This window comes from Pseudochaenichthys georgianus, chromosome 15, assembly GCF_902827115.2.
Source record: "Pseudochaenichthys georgianus chromosome 15, fPseGeo1.2, whole genome shotgun sequence".
Taxonomy (NCBI): domain Eukaryota; kingdom Metazoa; phylum Chordata; class Actinopteri; order Perciformes; family Channichthyidae; genus Pseudochaenichthys; species Pseudochaenichthys georgianus.
In genome coordinates this window covers 26,522,574-26,546,553 of record NC_047517.1, presented here as the reverse complement: position 1 = coordinate 26,546,553, position 23,980 = coordinate 26,522,574, and the positions used below count along the sequence as shown (strand labels likewise).

Genomic DNA, 23,980 nt, shown 5'->3' with positions numbered 1-23,980 from the left:
GTATTGTGTAGTGTGCGCCGAGGTTAAATGTTGTCCTGTTCTGAGCCGACCATACGTACGATCAGTGGCCATTTACAGTACTACAATAACACATGAGTTTAAGGCTGTTATATTATATTATACCACAATGGTTACTGATTATGTGGCATTGTGCTAACAGGAAGCTGTCTCCTCACAAAACGTCTCATCTCATTCTCTCTGTTGCTGTGATGTTTAAAGATTAACATATTTTAATGTGACATTTTAACCTCTTATCTTGAGGAAAATTATCAGTTTGTTCAATTTCCTTTTGTGGCAGATCAAAGAGTTTTTCCCTGCGGCGCCTCACCAGCAGCTGCACTTTGTGCTCACTCAACCTTCTTTTCTAAATGCTTTAAATGCAGCTGCAGTATTGTTATTTAAAAAGGCTATAACTATTATTTTTTTACTTTTTCTTTTCTTTCATAGATGTTAGGTATAATGACTTGATTTTCTTAGCAGGTTCCATTGTTTCCTAGTGTCTTCCTTTCTAATTAACTATTAGTTAAACCTTAATCAGAATTACAATCTTTAAGAAAAAACATGTCATTGTATTTAGCATTTACAGGCAAAATTACAGACACTACGTTACTATTCAATACAAATACTCAAATAAATACATTACATTTTCCATTACAAATTAAATTAATAAAACATTTAAAAAATATATAATTGTGTACCTGATCATTTTCCATATCAATTCAATTATTAAAAAAAGTATTATGAAATTGGCATCATTTAGTTGACTTTAACACAACCGCTTCCAAACAGCACATATCATATCATTATCACATTTTTCGAAAATGGCTAAATAAAGGGTATGAGGTTTTTTTCCAGGCATCTCTCCTCCCCCTACCCCCCTGTGCTCTCTTATCCTCCCTCTTTGGTTGGGTTGAATCATTAATATCCCTACTGGCTGACAGAGCCTTGTCATCTGCTCTGACCCTGTGATGGTAGGTTACCTATGGAGAATAACCTCCCTGCATGTCTCCCAAGGGCATCTTCACATTTCATCATGGACATGCCCTAAACAAAGTCATTTTACAGGCAGGGAGACTCAGGATGCGATTTGGGCCTCTTGTATTTGAGTGCTGCTGCTCTCATAGGAAAACATGCTTGTATAAGGGCTTAGGAGCAGGTCATTTTACATTGTAATAATATTCCTATACGAATACATTCAGAGTCACGTCATAGCGTTTAATCATTTTGTTGTAGATAAGCACTCTTTATCAGATCATTCTTAAATTTGCACAGAGATATTTTCTGTTCCGTGTCAGTCTAAACGTTCTCCTTACATCCCCTCCTTATAATCCTCAGGTGATGAAAACTTGACACGGGCTTTGCCATCTCCCCTCATCGCCATCGCCATCATCAATTTGTCACGGCTCTTTGCGCACAGGTCTTTTCTGTGCCCATATCCCCCGTCCTTTCTCACCCTCCACTTAGGTGCTGCATGCATGTCCTTTTTGGCTACTAGCTCAGCCCTGACATACTGGTTCCTCTATCCCTACCTGCCTGTGAAAGGATCTGTTGTCATCTATGTATTCCAACCATTATCTTTTGACGTTTCTCTCCCTCCCAATGAAAGACAGAGTGTGTCTGAAAGCTTAGAGAGATATCTGTGATGCTGCCAGAATGACAGCTCTGGCAGACGGGTTGTATCTCCTTTCGTGCTATTTATATGTCGTACTTATTCTTATCAGCTTTGAAGGTTATTACATACAAGAAAATATCACCATTAAATCAGTACCACCATTAAATCTCAGTAAACATGGCTTCTTTTCAAGTTTTGTTGATGCGTGCATTTACATATTAGAATGTGTGTCAGTTTGATTAGTGTGTCACGGTTTACACACTTCCTCAGATTCTCTGTTTGTGTCATTGTCAAGAACAGGCCTACAAGGAGACCTTTTATGGTAGCTGTACGGTAGAGTTTTAAGTTGAATTGTTGTTTTCTCACAGATACTTTGTTCTGCACAAGTTACCCCAGCTGAAGTTCCTGGATACCAGGAAAGTAACCATAAAAGAGGTGATGGAGGCGCAGGCAAGAGGAGCATTCATGAAAGTGGTCAAACCCAAGTCGGAAGCTGTAAGTTAAGCTCTGTTTTTTGTGTGTAAACCCCGTTTAAAAAAGTAGTCCCTCTGAAGTCTTGAGTGGATTTGTCACATTCATCCCCTTCTTCCCTTTTCCATTATTTTCCTTTATCCTTCCTTTTTTTCTTGTGCATACTTGACTGTCAGTCTCTCTTTACAAAGGTCCTAACACTGTGCCCTTTGTAAAGAGGCTCTCTCTACTATCGCTTAAAGTGTGTGTGTGTGTGTGTGTGTGTGTGTGTGTGTGTGTGTGTGTGTGTGTGTGTGTGTGTGTGTGTGTGTGTGTGTGTGTGTGTGTGTGTGTGTGTGTGTGTGTGTGTGTGTGTGTGTGTGTGTGTGTGTGTGTGTGTGTGTGTGTGTGTGTGTGTGTGTGTGTGTGTGTGTGTGTGTGTGTGTGTGTGTGTGTGTGTGTGTGTGTGTGTGTGTGTGTGTGTGTGTGTGTGTGTGTGTGTGTGTGTGTGTGTGTGTGTGTTGTCTCTGAGTGAGTGTGTGTGTGAGTGTGTAACTGTGTGTGACCACAGCCTGACCTGATTCCGTATGAGCCCAGATCAAAGACGACGGCCGGCTGTCCGGTCTCGGTTGTGTTACCAAGTGTGACATGGCTGCCGATTGGAGTGACAGCCCACGTACATGCCGCTCACAATCGCTTAATTATCCCTAGCCCGTGCACTTATTCCTCGCTCTCTTGTTTTGGGCCACACAGACTAATTAGAGTTCGGGACTTTCATAGATACCCACTTCTCCCCTTTCCACCCTCTTTTTCCCCTCTGTCTTCTACCCCTTTGATAATGCAATATAAATGAACGGCTTTTGCCTAGATTTGATTTCATGTAATTGTAAGGTCATGAAATATTTACTCTTTGGATCAGCTAATCTTTGTCGTTTCAAGGTCTCTGGGGCTCTGACAGTGAGCCCGGGAGGTACACACATGAATCCAGAGTAGCAAGAGCAAAGGCATCAAATGACAAATCAGAAGCATGTGAGTCTGTCGAGTTTAAAAGTGCACGAGGAAAACAAAATATTTATTGTTTGAGACAATCAGCTAAGATAGTGTACTATTTTAGTTCATGCTATGCTTTGTTCTTGATTCTTGATACAAGTGGCAAGCGGGAAAGCAAAACATTGAAATAATTTAACCTCAGTCTGGCATGTTTGGTAGATAGAGAAAAGTGGAATGAAAACACTGTTCATCCACTTTATATAAAAGGAAACTAAGGACCTCTACAATGCTTTTTGGCAGGATAAAGTCACTTCATGAGATTTTATTTACATAGCTTGTCAGTAAAAAAATAAATGTTTGCCTTTGTCGCGACTCACCACAGCCTTAGATGAAAGGAGAGATAATCACTGATTCTAGCTGACATGATGTGTGTGTTTTTCTGTCTTTATGTCTTTGAACCTGCTGTATATGATTATTTATTCCCTATGCAAACTGAAATGTTACAGCTTTGATAAATACACGTCTACCTTACTGTATTGTGTGTGCTTGAACATACAGTACTTACTATCTTACTTTCAGCAGTTCCTTTTTATCAGAGTCTACACATTGAAGATATTCTTGCCAGGACATATCCCGTGTCTGGGCCCTGGACTGCCGCAGCAGCATTTCCATAACATTTGTTTTGAGTTAGATGAGACGTGATGTGTCAACTATCACAGACTTGATGAGCCATGAGTACCTCCCGGCTCTAATTGTCCACATCATCAGAGTGATTGTAAGCTGACCAATAGTGCGGGCCACCAATTAATGCAACGTCTGCAACACAAGAGGAAAGCGAGGAGAGATGACGGCATAATTAGATATTTGTGTATGCTTTTATGTCTGGTACAGCGGGGTGTTGCTCATAACAGTGGCTCAGGGTACAGTGTCTGCCATTTGCTTCATTACAAAGGATGGTAATTAGCTGTCTCGCTGTCGCTTGCGCTACCATTTGAGTCTCAATTAGCGCAAGTATTAAAGGAAAGAAATATGGGCTACAGCCATGATTTAAAAGGTTTATTTATACTGTAAAAAGTTGGACCTCATATGACAAATCTCCTTTCCGATGTTTACAGTGGATAAATTGAAACCATAGAAACAGCAGCAACTGCAGTTATACATGCCCATTCATGACAGCATTAATCTGAAGAAAGAGCCCCGGCTCTATCAGATCATTCCCATTGCATGATGTGGGTATTGGAACAGTTAATGGACTCGCTATGAAAGAGACAGTGCTGAACTTTGGAGACCCTCTCTTGAGTCATATCGGAGTGGATTGTGACCACAGTTTTTTCTCCTTTTCAATCATGCCATTATGGCATGGCACTGAGCGCCGCCACATGGTTCTGATAAAGCAGTTAAGGTCTTCAGCACAACCTGAACACCATAACTTTTCATACATTCCCAATGTTTTCCATGTTGACTAAATCACAACCAGACAGTCACAGGCCGGTTGTTTGCAGGAAAAAGTCAGACAAGTGATGAGATTTGTGAGGGCAGAATTTACCAAAACGTTTTTTAAATGTGTATATCTTCGAGTTAAAACTGTACTAAGTCAAACATTTGGACAAGGAATATAGTAGATTAGCCATGCTCATACACTGAAGACAATTGTGTCACTCCTTTAATTGTGCCTTCATGCACTAGTGGGCATGACACCATTAGTGGGTGCTGAGCTTTCTCTGACTTGCATCAAACTCAGAAGTTGGTCATTTTCTCTTTTTGGGTTATTTTACAGTATTTTGCATCTCTCAGTAGAAAAGACAAATAGCCGGATAGAGTTAGAGGCAAATTGGCGAAGAAAAGAGAGTAGAAAGAGGAAAAATATATATAAATACCTGAAGTAAACAACAACAACAAATGCAGCGGGCACGATTGAAATGTTTTCCCAAAACCACAACACTAAGCAGAGTCAGAGTGGAAAAGCCTTGAGCTGTATTTTGGGAAATTGGGCGTGTTGGAATGCTATAATGTGATAATTCTCTTTGAGGATTTAGAGGTCATGGAATTAAATGGCGTTAAACCACGTAGAGCCATTTGGACTGTGTAGAGCAGCTTTCGGAAAATACATGTGGTACGTTTTGGCTCGGTTCCTCCACCTCCTTCCACTCTGCCACGGAGCCCACATTATGCTGTCGAACCCTTGGGTTAAACTGGCCATGTCTATCAAAACACCATGACAGTACATTCGGATTTTCAGATCCCGGGCCCTGCTAAAAAAAGGTAGAATAACATTTACTCCTTGCCACATGTTTTAGAGTGTTTCACAGTGAATGAAGTAGGTCCTTGGTTCCCCCCTTACTAGGCACGGCTTGGTAGCTACGTCAGCGGGTATAAATGTTCCTCGGATGTCACTTAGATTTTGTCTGGATGGAGTATTTGACTTGATTTTCTAGCATGAACACAAGTTTTTCCCCACATCCTTCTGCGTATAATGTAAAGCAGACTGCATTGCAGGGTGGCTCGAGCCAGCTCCCGGGTCCCATGAGTCTCTGCACACAGGGTAACGGTTCTTCAGCAGAATTGACAGTGACACAGCCAGGAAAGTCCTCAAGTGGATCTTTTCAGTTCTGTTTTTTCTTCCCCAGACACTAACCTGTTTTACTCTGCAGCAGACGGCAGTTCATTTTAAGTTTGCACTGAAGGAAACAGTCCAAATCTAAGATCGACAGCATGGTTTAAGACCCATGACTTTGCATTATGTGATGCGTGATTGTGGCGTTTTTGAAAAGCAACAGTGGGAAAAGATAAGGCATTTGGCTATAGGTTGGTTGTTTTGCCTCCTTTTCAAGTCTCAAATGTACCCCGTAAAGTATGTTGCCACGTTCATCTGTGCTCGAGAGTTATGAGTTCCCCGAAGCTCTCAAACATAACAAACAGCATGCAATATAGCGCTTTGTGAATGTGCCTTCAGTGGGTTTGCTGAATCATTTTACTGAACAAATGTGTCCTCAGAGAAAACTCAAAGAATATGGTTCTCAACAGGGGAAGGCAATATAACCCAAGATTGCTGTGGAAGCAGGTTTATTACCACTCTTTGCTTTCCGCGCGGTTCTGTATTTGCACCAGCTATTATACATACAGAACCTGATTTGTTACTTTTCCTTCATGACACATTCCTGAATCAATATGTACTATATACAAAAGGTTGATTAAGGACAGCACTGCGGATTAGGGTAGGCGTTGTGGGCAAACTGTAACCATACTGAATGCCGGTCTGCTTTATGTACAGACTAAAAATACTTGCTGACATATTGTGTTCTGCTTGTTTTCAAATGATGTTCTCTTTCCCATCTTAGATAATGTCTTGTTATCTCTTAATAGCATCACTTGAGACACGGCTGTTCTCCGTCTTTTAATGACAACATATCCTAAGTGTTAAAACAGCTGTTTATAATTGTTTGGACGTGTGTATATTAGACAAAATACACGGCGTGGTTTGTGTCAGATTATTCCAGGGAGCCCATGTTTGTTCTCTCAGGTATGTGTGTTTGTCATTTTGTGTGAGTGGTTTGCCTGTCCCGTGTTTGGATCAGTGCAACAGGCCCGGTCTCAAGCATTCTGGCAGCTTAATCTGCGAGCTCATGCAGGGGGTTATAAACCAGGAAAACAACAGCCATTAGAGGGAGTGACTCAAACTCTTCACATAAATCATCCGGGCCCTGCATATTATAAACACACTGTAAAACTTTAAAGCACAATTAATTGTAAGTAATAGCGCCATGATTGATTTATTGCCTCTTTCAAAGACTGGAGACATGGGGTGCATGACCTGAGTGTCACGTCACTCTTGCGAGGAAAAATGATGGATGTATTACTCATTGTTGGCTAAACGCACAGCATAAAAACAAACATGTGTTTTTGTGAGGGCTTTTATGAGACACTGAATTGGCCGCGTTGCATTAACTGGTTTTCCTCCCCTTCTGCTGGCTTCCAATACAGAGAAGGCGAAGTATTTGTTGTCTCGACGTCTCTTGTGTTTAGCGGTGGAGTTTGAGGCCTGTCAGAAAACAGACCAAGGCTAGCCAGCAATAATGAGATGTCTCCCTCTCCCATTTTGATATAAAGTTTTCATAAACTTTGCAAATCATGTGATCGCTCACGTAACTTTTCTCTTTTTTTATGTGTATAATGTAAGTCTTTGTTACGTTTTATTAGTGCAATAATATTGAGTGCCTGGGATTGGCAAGCTACGAAGCCTTTGCTTTTTACACAAACTGTTCCAACTAGATCATTTATACGGCTTTGGGAAGGGCCGTGTTTTTTATAGTGATTTTTCAAAGTTCCTTTAAGACACAAACACCTTCAGGGAAATAACTTGCTTCCGCCTTCCAGTATTATTTAACTCTTTAAACAAATGTAAAGCAAATTCTGCACGCAGATCTAAATCTCACTGTTATTATGTTTGCTTATGAAACTGAGCCTTCTTTCATTGCTTGCCAAGGGGTTTAAAAACTCCACCATCTCTGTAAGGCAAGGCAAGGCAAGTTTATTTATATAGCACTTTTCAACACAAGGCAATTCAAAGTGCTTTACAAAAAATGAAAGACATTAAGCATTAAAAAAGAAAAGCTAATAAAATAAACATTAAAAGGAAAAATACATGGATAAAAGTTACAGTGCAGTTTAAGATATGAATAGTTCAATTAAAAGTACACGTACTTATAGCAACAATATTATAGTCACTAAGGCAACTCTTAAATTACACTTCTTATCAAATGATGCTTTTAGCTATTACACAGTGCAGCGTCCCAGTGCGTTGGCCTATCAGTCCAATCAGAGCTAATCCTCCCTGTTGGTCTCTTGGTGACAGGAAGATGCTGCTAGCCTAATGAGAGACAGCTGGCTTACTGTTTTCTGAGCACAAAAAAAAAAATCCATCTTTCATTCTTACCCACTACCCCACCGGGTGTTTCCAGAGAAATGTGCCAAACTTTAAATCTCTAAAAGAGATCAGTTATTTCTTTGATTGTCTATTTTAGTTGATGTTGGCAGTGCACATTAATCACAATTTCACCACTCGCATTTATAGTTTACTTTGAAGTTGATTGTCATGTGCATCCTCTTGAGGCAGCTTTGCTTTAATTCACATTCAGATTTTAATCAGATAATTCAAGTAAATTGTTGTTGTTTATGACATGCAGATGTTGATATGCTATTAAGAAAGTTAATGACTGTTCGAGCTTAAAATCTGTGTTAGATAAGGTCGGGATAGTCTGTGCACCATAGTGTCCAAGTAAAAGTTTATTAGTGTGAAACAATAAAAGGTGTTCTCCTTTAATATGCACATACGGTGGCATAAGACTTTTCCTTACATCCATTATACCAGTTTTCCTCAGTGAATTCTTAATGAGTCTTCTTTCAGCAGCGACGTTCACAAGCGTGCAGCCGAGGACGGCGCGAGAGCTGAAAGTCCCTCCACTGAAGTTTGTGCTTACACAGACCTTCTTTGTGGTTGTTAGAGCTTGTCAGACATGTCAAGCACAGGCTAGAAAAAGTATATTGTTTCCAGCCACTTGGATTCCTTTCCCCCTGACATCTGCCACTCTGCCAAGATGATAAATTCTTGCCTCATTAAGCGTGGGTGTGGGATTACAGGCTGACAACACATTAATCACTGGGCTGGGTGGCAGCAGCCCCGCACCAGCTACAGGCATTGTTAACCAAACTTTTCTAATGTGTCACTCTCCTCCCTGACAGCCCATAATCAATCATCCTGATTGGCAGGGCTGATAGATTACACTATTTATACTTTGTGTAATGAAAGCTAGCGTTTCCACCTACTGTCATTGTGGGGACGATGATAGGCCAAACCGTCCAGCTGAATGAGAACACATAAAAAAGAGACAGGGAGAAAAAGAAAGGGTCGGCACTCTAGGCAGACCATGGAGCCGCTTTGTGAACTTTAAAACGGACACTGTTGAGCGCTGTGGTGGGGGAGCCTGTCTGTATTGTTCCCCCTGCATGGTATAGCTTAAAGGCAGTTTTCACACCATCACTGGGCTATTGTCATCTGTGTCGCTATCAGTGGCAGGCCGTGCTCTCGCAGGTACAACTATGCTTTGTCTGCGGTGGGATTCGGTTTCTCCGTGACCCCATATGTGAGGTGAGGTATTGTTGTTAAAGCCTCTGTTCTGACAGAAAGTGAATGATTTACACATGTATAACAACAAAATGACACGACACCATATACTGTATGTGGGTAGTTGTCAGAGTGCAGGGGTCGACGGGATAATGGATTTCCCTGCTTCCTTACTGAGGGCTTTAGAACTATGTTACATCACTTGACAACCCCCCAAGCAGTCATTTTTTGCATGGGAACTTGTGGATGAAATGACACACTGCTTCAAACATAATAAGGTTATGTTTCTTTTTTGTTCTTTTTCAGCCGTGCGTCTTTGTCTGGAATTAGAGATGTCCTCGGCACACCGAGAGAGGATATTGAATATGAGCTCTTAGTTGAGAGGCTGCCAAGCATTTTCAGAAAGAAATGAGAAAACATTTCATCATGTTTTTGACAGGCAGTAAATCTGAGACTTCTCTTATGAGACAGTGTGCTGTCAGGAAATTAGTTAACTTGACCATATTTTTGAGCGCCAGGTAATTTACCCTCAGAGATGCAATCGCAAATAACTAGCAGGAGGCCGCATCCCTGACCTGACATTGCTTTGTGTATAATGCAAAATCTGGTGACATGCTCAATGGGTTCTGTCAGCTGCAGGATTGAATTCTCTGCCTACTGCGTCTCAGTTTGGAGCATGCTAGTCAATTATTTCTGAGGCTGTCAGTGCGTAGGGAGACACTGTTATTTAGTATGTGTTAACTTGGCATCATTAAGACACTCACCTGACAGAGAATAGCACACCTGAAAGTTATTTATTTTGATTCCCAGACAGGGATAACCTTCAAACACGTTGACCTCTCCCTATTTTGCGTTTTGTGAAATCCCATTAGAAACAGAATCTGTCGAGACGGTGGGGAATCAAATGGCCGAGAGTCGTATAATCTAACGCGGTAATGCGCAAGAGGAGCCTCCATTTGTTTGGACAGATTGCTCTGATCACTCGGTGGCAGTTCAGTGTCTATCCACGCTTGCCGAGTACACATTGTCTTTAAAGCACATACAGAAATGTCATATTAGATCCATGTTTTTGCCCACAAGCAAAGTATTGAACACTCAGAAATGGATGCAGCGGTTTTATGTTGTGTTCCGTTTAAGTTTCCCTCGGACAGAAACACTAGCTATGCAATATGCTGTCTACGCGTTGCGTAAACAGCCAGATCCATTACACCGCATGTAATGATTTAACACTGACATACAAAAGGGCTAACAAATGGATATTTGAGTGACAATTACATTAGAAAATAACGTTGTTACAATATTGTGATAACAATGTTTAGGCCAGTTGACATAGAGAGTTTAAAATGTGACCTTTGTGGGAAAATTAGAGTAATCATTATACCCCCCATATCCTCTCCAAAACCATCCCCACGTCCACCACCAACCAGCACCGATGACGAATGGGAAACCTGATCGAGTGAAGCCTCAGCATCACCCCGGACAGCAGGATGACATGATTAGGAGGTGACAGCTTCTGTAACAACATCTCTACATTTATCTTTTCCGGCTCTCTACCGTTCACCCTCTGTGTCTCTCCCTCTCTGTCTCTCTCTCTCTGTGTCTCTCTTTCTATCTCTCTCTCTCCTCTCAACAAGTCAGACTACTCTATAATTAATGTCCCCGAGGGCTATCCGCAGGTCAAGCAAGGGGGGTGCTGTTGAGACAGGTAGTCTTGACACCTCCAGCTTTGTAGCTTATGCATGCGGGTGGGTAGACAGCTGTGGAGGGGCGAGAGAGGCCAATGATGAGGGCGAGAGCATGTTTAGGTTGGAGGCTAAGACTGAAGGAATAGTGTAGGTTGAAGGAAGGCGGGCCTTGCTGTGCGACCTTTCCACCTGAGAGTCAAACTGAATAGTTGTTCACAGGATTAACCAGTTAAATCTGGTGCATTACGGGTTTAGCCTGCCAAGAGCTTCACATTTGAGTGACAGAGAGAACATTAATTTTCCATAATCTCTGCACCACACATCGATTAACCTGAGGAAGGCATTTTAAGTGAGTCGAAAAATAATTTAAGGATGGCAGATTGTGAGTTTGCAAGTACACTGGCAAACAAATAAAGGCTTTATTTCATCTGGTCCAAATGTTCAACAAAAGTTTTCACAGCAGCATGGTGGATGTGAATTAATTCCCACGATGTGAAGGGGTGCTGCCTCTCGACTTTAGAGACTCTTGAGCTGTTTTGTTCCTATATACATTTGAAGTGTGCCCTTACACTGTGCACTTCTCATATGCATCTGTCCAAAATCCACACACTCGTCCAATTTTCACAAACACAGCAGCCCTTTTTCCCCCTACAATCACACTCTGAATAGCCACTCATCCCTATGGCTTTCTACTGGTGGAAAGACTCTCTTTTTTATCTGAGTTTTGAATAGAGGCAGAAAAGGGGATGAGAGCAGCAGGGTGATGAACAGGGCGGCGGGAGATTTGGATAGCGATAAAGAGGAAATGAAGGAGGAGGAGGGAGACATTATTGTTTAGCAGTGGAAATATGTGAAAGACTGAGGGCTGCCCAGGGTGCACTGGAGGTCATTGCGGGGGCAGAGGGGTCAAGTGACACTCAAACCACATTCTTCTGTCATTCACGGCACGGGAGTGTTGGAGAGGGCTGTGCAGGATTGGCATACACCTACAGGGCACAGATGGGCAGTGAAGTGGGTCAAGATCCTTAATGCCACACTGTTTCAGTGTCACCATTCTGCAAAGAACGTTTCCTCTTTGTTAGCTTGTGTGGTTGTGATGAGAGCTTAGTGAAGGTGAAGCTTCATTCTTTTGAAACGCGCGATTAATTAAAGAACTGCATCTGAATCCTTTACAGGCTAAAACAAAGAGTATTAAGCTCATCCTTTTTGTATGAGCAAGACATGTTTTTGAATTTTCAGTGTCAAATTATTTGCATCTTTCATTGGTTATCAAAGGCGTTATAACCTCTGACAGTTTCTATTTGCAGTTGGTGTTCAGTTGCAAGCTGACAGGTTCATAGGGCCTCTTCCTGGAATAGGTCTGACTTGTATGCACTGTACTGTAAAGGTCTGTATTACGATATCCTGTGACATGTACTGTGTAAGTCATGATTAAAACATATTTTATTTCACGGATAACTTCTCTAGGCAGTGTGGCACAAAGGTTTGTCATTTCATCAAGTCTGATTAAGTGAAAGTACAGAAAGTACAGTACTGCGGTAGTGTCTGGCAAGCAAAGCCATTTGGAGACACAATGGATCTCTATTTCTCTTTATTACTGTTTGTCTGTCTGTGTTAATAAACCACTCTCAAAGATCTGACCTTGTAGAACAAAACACACTGTGTCCCTGTCTGTACAATCTATCATTACATCTATCTTTTACTTTGTTAAGACATACAACTGTAACCCATAGCCCAGACATTTAATATGATATGATAATAGGTATCCCCCAGGAACACCTGATATGCTGTTTCCATGCAGCAGGCAGATGGGTACAGCACAACGGGCATCACTTCCCAGCGATTTGCCTGCCAACTGGCAACGTCCGTCAGTAGACGTGTTCGGGGTAATCCGAGAGGTGGGCCGAGCTGCGCTGGCTCCGACTTTCATCACACCTGTGCTAAAAGCACGGTGAAGAGCAGCCTGGCCGTCCCATATCCCCCCCCCCCCCTGTAGGGGAATGTTGAGACAGCAGTGGATCAGATGGGCTCACATCCGGTCAGACTCATCAGATTTCAAAACGACTGAGTGCTTTTGTCAGCTGAATTCCAGACATCTTCTCCCTTTCTCTCTAGAAGGGTTTCAAAGATAATGTGTCTGAGGAATTGACCCCCCTCGTAACAATAGTATCATTGATACTGCGATGACTCTAACTAATGCTAATGGTACATTATTCATGAGTGTGATCAAGGAATGAAGGACAAGACTAGAAACCGAACCAGCAGGCCAGAAAAGGAGGTAGATAACAAGTCTGATGCTCATCCTCTCATCTCCTCCAGCTTCTCTCTCAGTGCCCTCTGTCACAGATGTCATTCTTTCCTGACACCTGTCTGCTCTTCCCTCTTGTCTCACTGTCCCATCTCCTTCTCTGTGGGGTGGAACTGTTTGTTTTTGGAGGTTTGTTTTTTGGGGGAAGGAATACCCCGCTGATCCAGGCCGCCTCCAGTCTTTCAGCTCATCACACGGAACATGACAGCCCTCCCTCTCTTTGGTGCTGAGAAGAGCTGCTTCTCCTTTTCCCCATGGGGAGTCAACATTTTCTGCTGCGCTTTCTCTTGAACTTCACTTCAAGACAGCAGATCGATAATGTGTGCGCAAGCAAACGCTACCTGCTTTGGGCTGTGTACACAAACATTGTGTAATATTGCAGCGGTGTGGTTCGAGGTTGTATATCAGTTCAGTCGAGGAGGAATTAATGTTTCATTGAAGGCGCTTATATCTACTTTTTCTTTTAACAAATAAACCGTCCTTGAATGGAAATTCAGTTAAAACTAAAACAGGCCGTTTTGGAATTATCATATGTGTGCCAGAGGCAAAAATGTACTAACGGCTATAAAAGCAAAGCTGTGGTTTAAAGTGCAAAATCTCCAAATCATTTTCTTTCATTTTTAACACTGTATAATGCCCATGTAATCTGCACTGTTTGGACACTACAGCCTGTAATTATTGCAATACAATTAGGCCTCAATTCTAGTAAACATGAGCGGTAAAAAGACTATGATTGGCCTGTAAATGGGAACGAAGTGAAATCAGACACTGACAACTTGTAACTTGTAATTATGCTATGTTGCTGACACACAGTGTAATTATGTTGCTTACTTAGGCAATGATGTGTTAAAACTCAAGTGTTGCCATTTATAATGTCTCTAAATTAAATAGGAATCTAGTACCCTGAAAATGCAGCGTATTGCAGTGTGTTTTTTGGATGTATGTCTGTCATGGCTACCATCTCTACCAAAGGCCCAGACCATGTTTGGTTTGCTGACAGTGGAAACTCAGGTTCATGGAAAATTGTTAATATCAATAATCATACTGGGTGGTCTACCACTGGCCCTCTAAGGCCTGCAGGACTCCACCTACTGTAGCACCACGCCACCAATTTGTGAAGCCCTTTTCAGGCTTTCGCATGTCTCCTTCTTTCTAGTTTCTCGGTTTCTCTTTTGAATATTCAGCACAATGATAACCTCAAGGTATAACAGTTAAACCTTGAGTTCACACGCATACACTGAGAAGTTGTTTTGGTCTGGCTGATGTGTGCAAGTTGTGTGTATTTCCTTTTTTTGATCTCTTTTCTCTCTCCTAGCTTAGAGTTAGGACTGAATCAGCTGTTTACACAACCCTCTCACATAGCATATACACACAGACACACACACACAATACTTGGAGATGCACAAAAGCCCAATTGCACAGTAGCAAACACAATTTTTTTGCACATAAAAAAACTCACACACCTAAAGCGGGGGCTGTGCCTCCGGGGGCCACGTCAGTTACCTGCTGACACACAGGCTAGTGATTGATGAGACGCCGGGGGCGCTGGAGTAGACTTTGTCAGCTGCTCATAATTTATACATCTTATCTCCATCAGAAGAAAAGACAGAGTGCCGCGTTGTGTGTATGGAGATGAAAACACTGGGCTTGTTTAGGCAGCGGTGACAGGGTAGCTGCTAGCTGTTAGCCGTGGCGCAGAGTGATAACTCAGATTGCTATCTGTTCGCTTTCTCACCAGGTCCCTCTGTGGCCACAGCCTTCACTCTTTGCCTGTGACAAATCCTCTGTCTGCCAGTCATTCTCACTCACTTTCATTGCCTCTCTCTCATGTTTCCTTCTCCCTTTGTGTCTTCCTTTCTCCCTTCTGTGACCCTCTCTTTCGCTCTTTCTTTCTGTTCTCCGTCTATCTCCTGTCACATTCTCAAGCCAGACAGAACCAAGCCTCTGCTGAAAGCTGCTGGCTCTTCCTCAGTCCACACACAGGGCGAAGGTCAGGACAGAGGCCAGGCTTGAGTTACAGAGTAGTTAGATCTGTCAGCGTCATGTTGAAATCAATGATCAGATGTTGTGTGAGGGTGGGCCAGAGCATTTGTTTTGTAACATTCTGAGAGTTCATTTGTGTTTGATGTATTTAAAAGATCCATATGTACTGATATTAGGGCACAAGCGACAACTAGCAAATGTCATGTTGCATTGTGGTCCTTTTTTGGTATTGTTTTAAATAGATAATTTCTTTGTCAGCACTACAGTAGTTTGTAACTATTCATGATTAGAGGGTCAGTGTTTCAGAAGATCAGAAGAAGCGCAAACCTTCTATCTGATAAAAACAAATGCTGCGACTCATTGAGTTAGTATTTGTGGTTGTAGCTATTGTGATTTTTATTTAAATGTTATTCCGGTTCAAGTAAAAACACAAAGGAACGTATCACTGATCCTTCATAGAGCTTGTCAGTGGTAAATTAATGTGACTTCTGCTGCCCTGTACACTCAGTGTTTGATATTGCCTTCCTAAATGTGAAAAGAAAGTTTATCAACCCACATAACTTCACCTTACTCTCCTCCAATTGTCTTTTTAGCACGCTTTGTTCTCGCAAATTGTATTCAGATGTTTTTAAGAGTGTCAGTTAACTACCGTATCAGCAAAACAACTTTGATTCCATAACCCCTTCCCACCATTGATCTTGCTCGTAGATAAAAGAGTACTCTCTCTGAAATCATGCAGTTTCATAGTGGTATCAATGGCAGCCTTTGCATTTGGCAACCCACTTAGCTTAAAGCTATGCTCACAAATGCTGTCTGTTTTGCTCTATTGATTCAGAGGGTTTCCATCTTGTCTATTTGAGATCAGTCCCTTGGTATCATTTTACTTTGTCTTTGATCAGCCTGATTGCTGTAAACAGCCACAAAGAATAAAGCAAATTATTCTAATTAATGTTTTGTTTTTGTGTGAAGATAAGCATTGTGCTCTGCTTTAAATATTCAAGTTGAAACATTTCGGCATGATTAGGAAAGTGTGCGTGACTGCTACTGCAGCTGCTTTGTCTGTTTGGGCAATTATTTTGTGCATAAAGTGCTCTTACAATTTGACACACACACACACCAATTCAATGAACTGAATGTTTCTTGAGAATTTGTATGTACTATTACTTTAAAATGTTCAGACACACTCACAGACATTGAGAATAGAAGCCAATATTACTGTTCTCACCGAAAGGTTGTTGGCATTGTGGTACTGATGCTTGTCAGGTGTTAAACAACACTTTGGACCAAGGACAGACAAATGAGAGAGTCCTCCTATCTAATAGATTCTAAAAAGATGAAAAATATAGTGCAGGAGGCAGGAAGGACTAGTCAAAGAGGTGACCATCAGCATCTCAGCAGCGAGGCAAGGCAGCCTCCAGCCTGCCATGGTGTAATTGGAGAGAAAACATATATGGGAGCAAATAACCCCCTGTCAGGGGCATTAAAAGGATATGTTGTGACGACTGAGAGCCCTGCCAGCTGAGCACAGCAAAGGGGAAGAATAAGGCCCTTCAAATGGAAACTGCTTGAAGAAACCGTGCATCCAAATATTTAAGATAATTGTTGGTACAACAGAGCATCTGTGTTTGTTTGTGGAACTTTCTTTCAAGAGGAAAACAGATATTTGTCACTATTGTCATCGTTGCTACCCATTCGCTGACAGCCTCTGATTGATTTGACGTGTCGGCTTTAATGAGTATAATTTGAAAATAGTAAAGGGTAACATTAACAGTATAAGTGTCCTTATTACTGTGCTGGAGTGACATAAAGGTATGATGGAAACAAGGAGAGAAATATGACTGACTGTCAAAACTCAGAGCTAAGATGTGAGAGGGAAACAAGCTGACACCATTTCATAATAATAATTTCAAATAAACAGATTGGTTTATTCTTTTGGAACCATTTGAGTATACCAAAAACACTTAACTGCAACTATTTTATTACATACGTTTATTCTAAACAGTGTTTAATTGAACCACTATTCATATGTGAAGTGTTTAAGCTTTTATCGGATGATTTTAATAAGAAGAAGCCTCTTCCTGATATTTTTGTGTTTATCTTAGACATTAGTAATGAGGCCCCTGTGGCGCTATTGAAACCATCCTCCGCCAACCTTTGTTTGGCAACTAAAATATCTCCTCTAAACAAATTAGATTTTGGCATAGCTTTCTTATTTCACCTTTTTAAATTATTAAATTACCCAAGGCTCCCATGTCTACTTCCCGATGATCTAAAAATAATTTCCCTGTCCCTCTTCAACTTGGAACCTGACCCCACCATTTAACTGAAATTGTCAAAATGTTAATGAGAATCCCCCCAAAAGCGCTTAGAGGTTAAATAAAGTCTTCATAAGCTGTCGGTCGAAATTCAATAATCTATTTTCTTGGCATGTTTCCACTTTCCCTGCCACTCTGCCTCAATTCTTGTTCCTATCGAGGGACAGGGCTTGTCTTGTTCTGTTTTGTTTAATTTTTTTGTGTGCAGGCAGCTGTGCAGGCATCCTTTGTCTGTGTGCGAGATTGCTGCTTTAACTCGGTGGCCCCTCTCATTAATCATCCGGTCAGACTATTTATAATGCGGCAGCCAAGCCGCCACCTCCGTTGCCATTGGCTTTTGTCACCGTGGCACCGTGTTTTGTGGCAGGAGGAAGCCTAATTATTAACTGTTAAGATGACAGCCTGCACTGTCCCGTCAACATGGCTGGCAGACAGTTAGACTGAAGTGTTAGACCTGAAGCTGTTAAACTGTACGCCTCAACGTCTTTTGTCTTTATCTGAAAGGTCATGCTTTGAATTCTATATGTTGTAAATTCCCAGCTGAAAAAATATATTTGATTTAAGGTTTCATATTTAAACTAATCCGAATCCACTGTATTAAAATTCCCTGTTGAAAAAACAATATTGTTAGAGGATGTCATCAATATGCATGCACTTTCAGAAGTATTTGTTTCCAGTAAACATACACACCTGTTTAATACGGTAATTATTTGATCATAATATATTTCCAAGAAAATTGCAGCTGTCAAAATGTGGTAGCATTTCTCATCTCATTGACAGTGCTCTCTTATATGAAATGGTTCTGGCAGAGGATGCCATTCATGAAGTCTGTTTTCTTATTATTAATCAGTTGTGTTCCTGCTGGAAACAGATCAAACTATCATGGATAATTGAATCACTCCCCTTGCAAAGCTTTACATATCTAAGGAAGCCTGAGATGGCACTGGACTTGAAATGTCAGAAGGATATATGTATCTTTTTTTGTGGCGGGGAAAAAAAAGAATTAGTTAAAGCCTCCTGGAGAATGACAGTCTTTGTTATTTGTCTTCTGACTCCTTAGCAGACAGCTATCAGGAAGAAAGAGAAGTCACTGTGCACCACCGAGAAAAGAAAAAATGTGAGTCAGACTTTCCCCTCCTCCCTCCTTTCCCCAAAGCTTGAGATCCCCCTTGCAAAAATGAAAAGGATCAAGTTGCTGTCACTGTCACCGAACAAACATAAACTTTTCTGGCACCTAATAAATAGGCAGTGTGGCATTGTTCTCAAAGCCAGACAGGTGTGTCTGCCTCAGTGATGATGGATTCCACTATTCTGTATGGAAAGCCTGTTGGCTTTCTTGTCATATGTTGTCACACATCTCTCTCCTGAGAGAGAAAGGTTTGAAAGATGGCCAAAAGTAATTACACAGACGCTTCCCTGATGCTGCCATGTGTTTTCTCCTGCTCATCACCACTAAAGGTAGAACAAATCTGTTACCCACAGCTATATTTCACAGGGGGAAGAGGAGTGCAGACATGTTGGTGCTCTGCTGCTGTTCTTGTTGTGTTAATTGCTAGCTCGTCAACTTGAACTATGAACACTAGCTCTGGGAAAGGGCCCTGGGCATTTGTACTCGTCATCACTAAGGTGGAGCAGCAGGCCCTGATCTGGGTGTGTGGTGATGACATTATTTGCACCCGAATGGCAGGTATCAACATCTCCTTGTAAACGTATCAAAGGAAAGACTGTGGCACCTTTGTTCTCCTCACAGCCCACTTGGGTTGCTGACAGCTTGCTGATTGATATTATCATTCTTAATGTCAGTAAATAGTGCCGTGCCAGATAAATAATCATTTTCCTCTTGGTTCTGAAGAGCTCATTTATCTTTCTGCAGCTCGCCCTGGCATATGCCGAAATTGGAGCCGGAAGTAGTCTTCTATTTCAGTCAGAAAGGGACATGTGGTTTTCCCCTCACCATCTTCTAATCTCTCCTCGGTCTCGGTATCGCTTTTCTCTCCTTGTCTCTGTCTCCCTGGTTATTTTGATTCTGAGCGAGTGAGACTTAACTGGGAGGAAAGATAGAGCTTAAGTCAGTTGTAATATGTTAGGACAACTCTTGATTAGATTCTGTCAGAGTGAGGTCTTTCTGTGTCTCTGCTCCTCCTGCCTCCCCATCCTGGACCACTAGCTGAACAACGAACAGATATCAGTCCACTGAAAAGCCCTTCCATAACTGTGTTACAAAAATAGGTCCTTTGTTGGAGCGATACTTCTTCAAAGGGTGAGCAACACATTATCTAATTGTGCCCCGTGTGCAGTTTATCTTCCTCTTCTGAAGGGGTCATGCATGTAATGAGTTCTTGCAAAAGAACCAGGCTATAAAAACCTGCCGACAATAAGCCTTTCTATAACCGTACAGTGGCCACCAAAGGTCTTAGAGACATCATATTGAAAAGGTTAAACACTGACAGTGAACAAGCCTAACATGGTGGGTACACAACCTCCACTGAACAGCAACACATGATGGCATTTGAAAAAAAGAAAGAACAGGTACAGGAGAAAAAGTCAGTGTTTTTTTGTTTTTTTTTAATTTTAGACAATAATCAAAAGAGAACAGGTAAAAACAAGCCTCACTTGACAAGGCTGGTGCATCAGGGCCACATTGCTCAGGAAATAAAACACACACACACACACACAACTGAGTGCTATAAGTGCGCATTTCAAAGTACCTATTTCCATGTTTTTCCTTTCACCCCTCCCCTCTCCAATCCTGTTACCCCCTACCCTTTGCTATTATGTTGACAGACAGCACTGATATCTTGTGAGCTGTTGATGGATACGTCATATCTTGGGGAGAAACGGGTTTGTCCTCAGCAGGTGAATACGTGGCTCTGCCATCTTCCGAGTAGACAGACACACATGACACTTTTCGACACTCTCCCCCTGATAGCACTTTGGCATGCAGGCAGAATCAAAGGGGGCATCTTTCGCATGCAATTAGAGCGGAAAATAAAGACGACGAAGTGCGATGTACAAAGGAAAGCTGGGGATCAGAAGGCTGTAATGAAAGGTGATTAGAGGAAGAGGCCCCAGCCAATGCGCTGCAGAAAGCTGGGGAAACAAACTCATCCTGCTAAGGCGCTCTATTGAAGGCACTATTAGACAATATCAAAGCTGATCATGACAGACAGCCACTGGCAGAAAGACATGACTCCAAGCTATACTAGATCAATGTGTTTGTGTGTCTGTGTTTAGGCTTGCTACATTTCAAACCTGGTCTGAATAATAATGATACATAAAAACGAGTGGTGTAAATATATTAAAAAACATAATTGCATTAATCCCAATAATATTCTGTGATTAAGCCAATAATCACACGTTTAAAATACGTTTTACTTGTATTATAGGGGGAAATGAAACAAATACACAGTTGGTCAGAAATCATAGGGTGTTTTACTCTTGGTAACGTTATTTCTGAGTTATTGGCATTAACATATGTTGACGCTTCGCTAAAGCATCTGGCACTATCATAGCGAGTACTATCTGTTTTTACACGGGTGACCTTGGCTGCTGTTTCCCACTCCTTTGCAACTTCATGAAACTAGCTTGGGCATGCTCCCATTTTCACCACACTAATACAAGGATATTTATATACAGATTTTATTCAGATTACTTTGGGTTTGCCTTTACTACTTGTTTGGCCTCAAAAAAGCCAGCCGTCTTGCTGGGTACTGAGTGAGTGAGTGATGGACATTTGTTTCACTTCTCTGTGGCTAAACTGAAGAGAAGGAACCCCATTCCTCTGCCTGCGATTGCCAACTGAGAGTGGTTGTCAGGGTTGGGGCTGGTCCAGGGCCTTCTAATGGTGCTGTCTGTCTCAGTCAAGTCCTTGAGACCTCGAGTCCCTCAAGAGACATCACGCTCCAAAGTTCGACTGGGATTAAGCACCTGGTGAATGAACAGAGGGCACCTAGGCTGTCATGGATGAAATCATTGTGACATTACAAATACAGTTCACGTCTTAAGAGGCCATATTTGAAGATGTCATGCAGTGTTACCATGACGAATGTTGGGATAATCATTTTGTTGAACCAGTTGATATGTGGAAAAGACTGCAGTAACTCCTTGTATGCTTATAATAGTTGGAGTTAATATTGATTATCATACAAAAAGCAATAAAACAAGACTAATTAAACGCTTTCACTCACATTCAATCAAAGCACCAAACAAAATCAAGCATGTAGGAAATGGGTTATTTGGCATCTTAACAACAAGTTGCAGTTTAGGCCCATTCAGATTGTCAGCAAACATTACAGGCACGCTGTGTGAGAATCAGAGGCTTAGCAAAACAACGGGGCTGCCGCAGAGAGTTTAAGACCAGCGCTGTGGCTAGCACGGGATGTCAGAAAATATAGTTAATTGAAAATGATTAAAGCTCTCATAAAAGCCGATCAAGTCAGGGTTTAGGGAAAAGCAGAATTGTCCCACATAATCCTGCCTGTCGCTGTTCCTTCATCTGGATGAAGAGATCAAAAAAGAAGGGATTTGTAAAGGCCAGACCTCCCTGTGCCGCAGCCACTGAACTCAGCTCCTCTCTCCGGTATTCACTCTCCTTTTTAAACGCACTTCCTCCTTCTCGCTCACTTTTTGTTACTATGTTTCTTTTTGTCTTTTTCGTACTAATGTTTTCGCTGCTCACAAGGTATGTAGAGGTCATCATACAGCCCTCTGTTGTGATTATTGCCAATTATATCAGTCTGCTTTGCATGAAGCTGTGAATCATGATGTGTGCTTTTGTGACAGGATGTTTAGTGATTGCACAGTATTGCCCTTCATTATCAGACATCAAAGAAAGCCACACAAATGCGCTCACCCACACACAAGCCATGGGTTGTACTCCCATGTCTTCCTTTATCCATCTTCCAGAAGAATAAAAAAGAAGAAAGAGGATAGAAAGCGGTCTGAAATGAAAGCTAGAGGGGCCTAGAGAGAGTCAAAGTGAGACACACATAAGCATTCACACACAGAGGAATCAGCTGTGAGCTGAATGGATCTGTGTTCGAGGGGAGTACACTGCCCTTATGCCCTCTCTTTGAAGTGAGGCACAGGCCGTATGTACAGGCCCCAGAGAGGGGCATGTCTACATCCCCCCCATAGGCTGGCTGAAGGCAGCGGTCCGAGCGGGGCACACAACACAGAGAAAAGAATGCAGAGTCCTAACTGAGCTGCTTTCTCGGCTCACACTACAGGGATTGTCTTGAGAGAAAGATTGTTAAGGGCAGTGCAAACCGCCATACTTGATGTATTGTCTGTGAATGTTTTAGGATATAAGATACAATTTGAGAGAGTGGTTCTGTGTGATTGTACTACTCGTTTACAACCCTGTGGTCTTGATAAGGATGGTGTAAAGACTTCTTAGCAACGAAACGCTGCTATCAGTCACTTTGAAGTGATGGCATGGAGCTCATTCACGTTGCCCTCTGAAAGATCTGCAATGGCCGTCACTATTTATCTTGAGATTGATGTAAAATAAATTCCCCTAAACAGAACCATGAGTGATGGGTGTTTAGTCCTAGTCTCAACATTTGTGTTTCTGTCAGTGGATGAAGAGGGATCGTGTCCATTTGTGTTGAGTGCAATGCCATTAACCTCTAGCCCGATTAGCAGGCGAACGGAAAACTCTAAGCAGATGATTTCCGTCACTGCAATGTCACACTGTTGTTTTCAGCTGTCGAGGGCGCGCTCAGAACACTCCCCGTAAACACACACCAATGCACTTTGACGGACTGTTCCCAGCTTGTGCGCCCGGTGCTCGGCTCACGGGTTGGGTGGGAGACGGTGAGACGGTGTGAGGTCTTGTCTGCTCTGGTCTGGTCTGGGCCACTCTTGCTCTGCTCTGGCCTCGGGGAATGCTTGGCGTTAGATAAGGCTGTGTTTGAAGAGGAGCTCCAGATGCTCGTATATTACAGGTTGTCTTGTCATGCCGCAGATAAAGCCTCAGAGAAGCTCCTGTCGCCAGGCCCTACCACACACAGACACACATTCACAAGGAAGATAAATGATTACAGGAGGCATTCACCCTTCCACAGTGTCGGGCTGTGGACGGTCAGGCTGTCAGAGCTCTACCATTTTTAGGCTGCGGCTCATGCCTGCAGCATTTAGATTTTGACAATATGTTATATGTTGCGTATCGTTTCCTATAAACATGTGATTATATTTCCCAAGCTCTCAGATGCTTCCAAAGTAAAAAATGATCGTTAGCCTTCACAAACTCTGACTGATAGCTTCACTGGTAAAGGCCATGTGAAAAACATGTTAGCATGCTCTGGTTTCTGAGATTAGATTTTAAAGTAGTTTGTTATTTGTGACTGGCCTTCCAATTTCTCTTCACACTCTGTAAAACAATTGTGCGGATGTAATTGTAGTTCCCTAAAGGTGAGATTGTGAATTGTTCACACTCATAAATATATCAAATGTTGCAGTGGGGTTCTCTGTCTGACTGTCATGCTTGCCTTACGTTTATTATGCCTGGAAATA

The 23,980-nt window shown here is 42.0% G+C and overlaps 1 protein-coding gene across 3 annotated transcripts in view; it reads left to right on the top strand.

The window, feature by feature from the left end:
• lrmda (leucine rich melanocyte differentiation associated) overlaps window positions 1-23,980 on the top strand; it is a 243,406-nt gene that overhangs the window by 158,723 nt on the left and 60,703 nt on the right. For 2 of the 3 annotated variants that reach the window (XM_034101313.2, XM_034101315.2), the window contains one exon: window positions 1,981-2,107. The exons of the other annotated variant lie outside the window; for it this stretch is intronic. In XM_034101313.2, coding sequence (XP_033957204.1) covers window positions 1,981-2,107 — 127 coding nt within the window. The remainder of the gene's footprint in view (window positions 1-1,980; window positions 2,108-23,980) is intronic. 3 annotated transcript variants of the gene reach the window in all.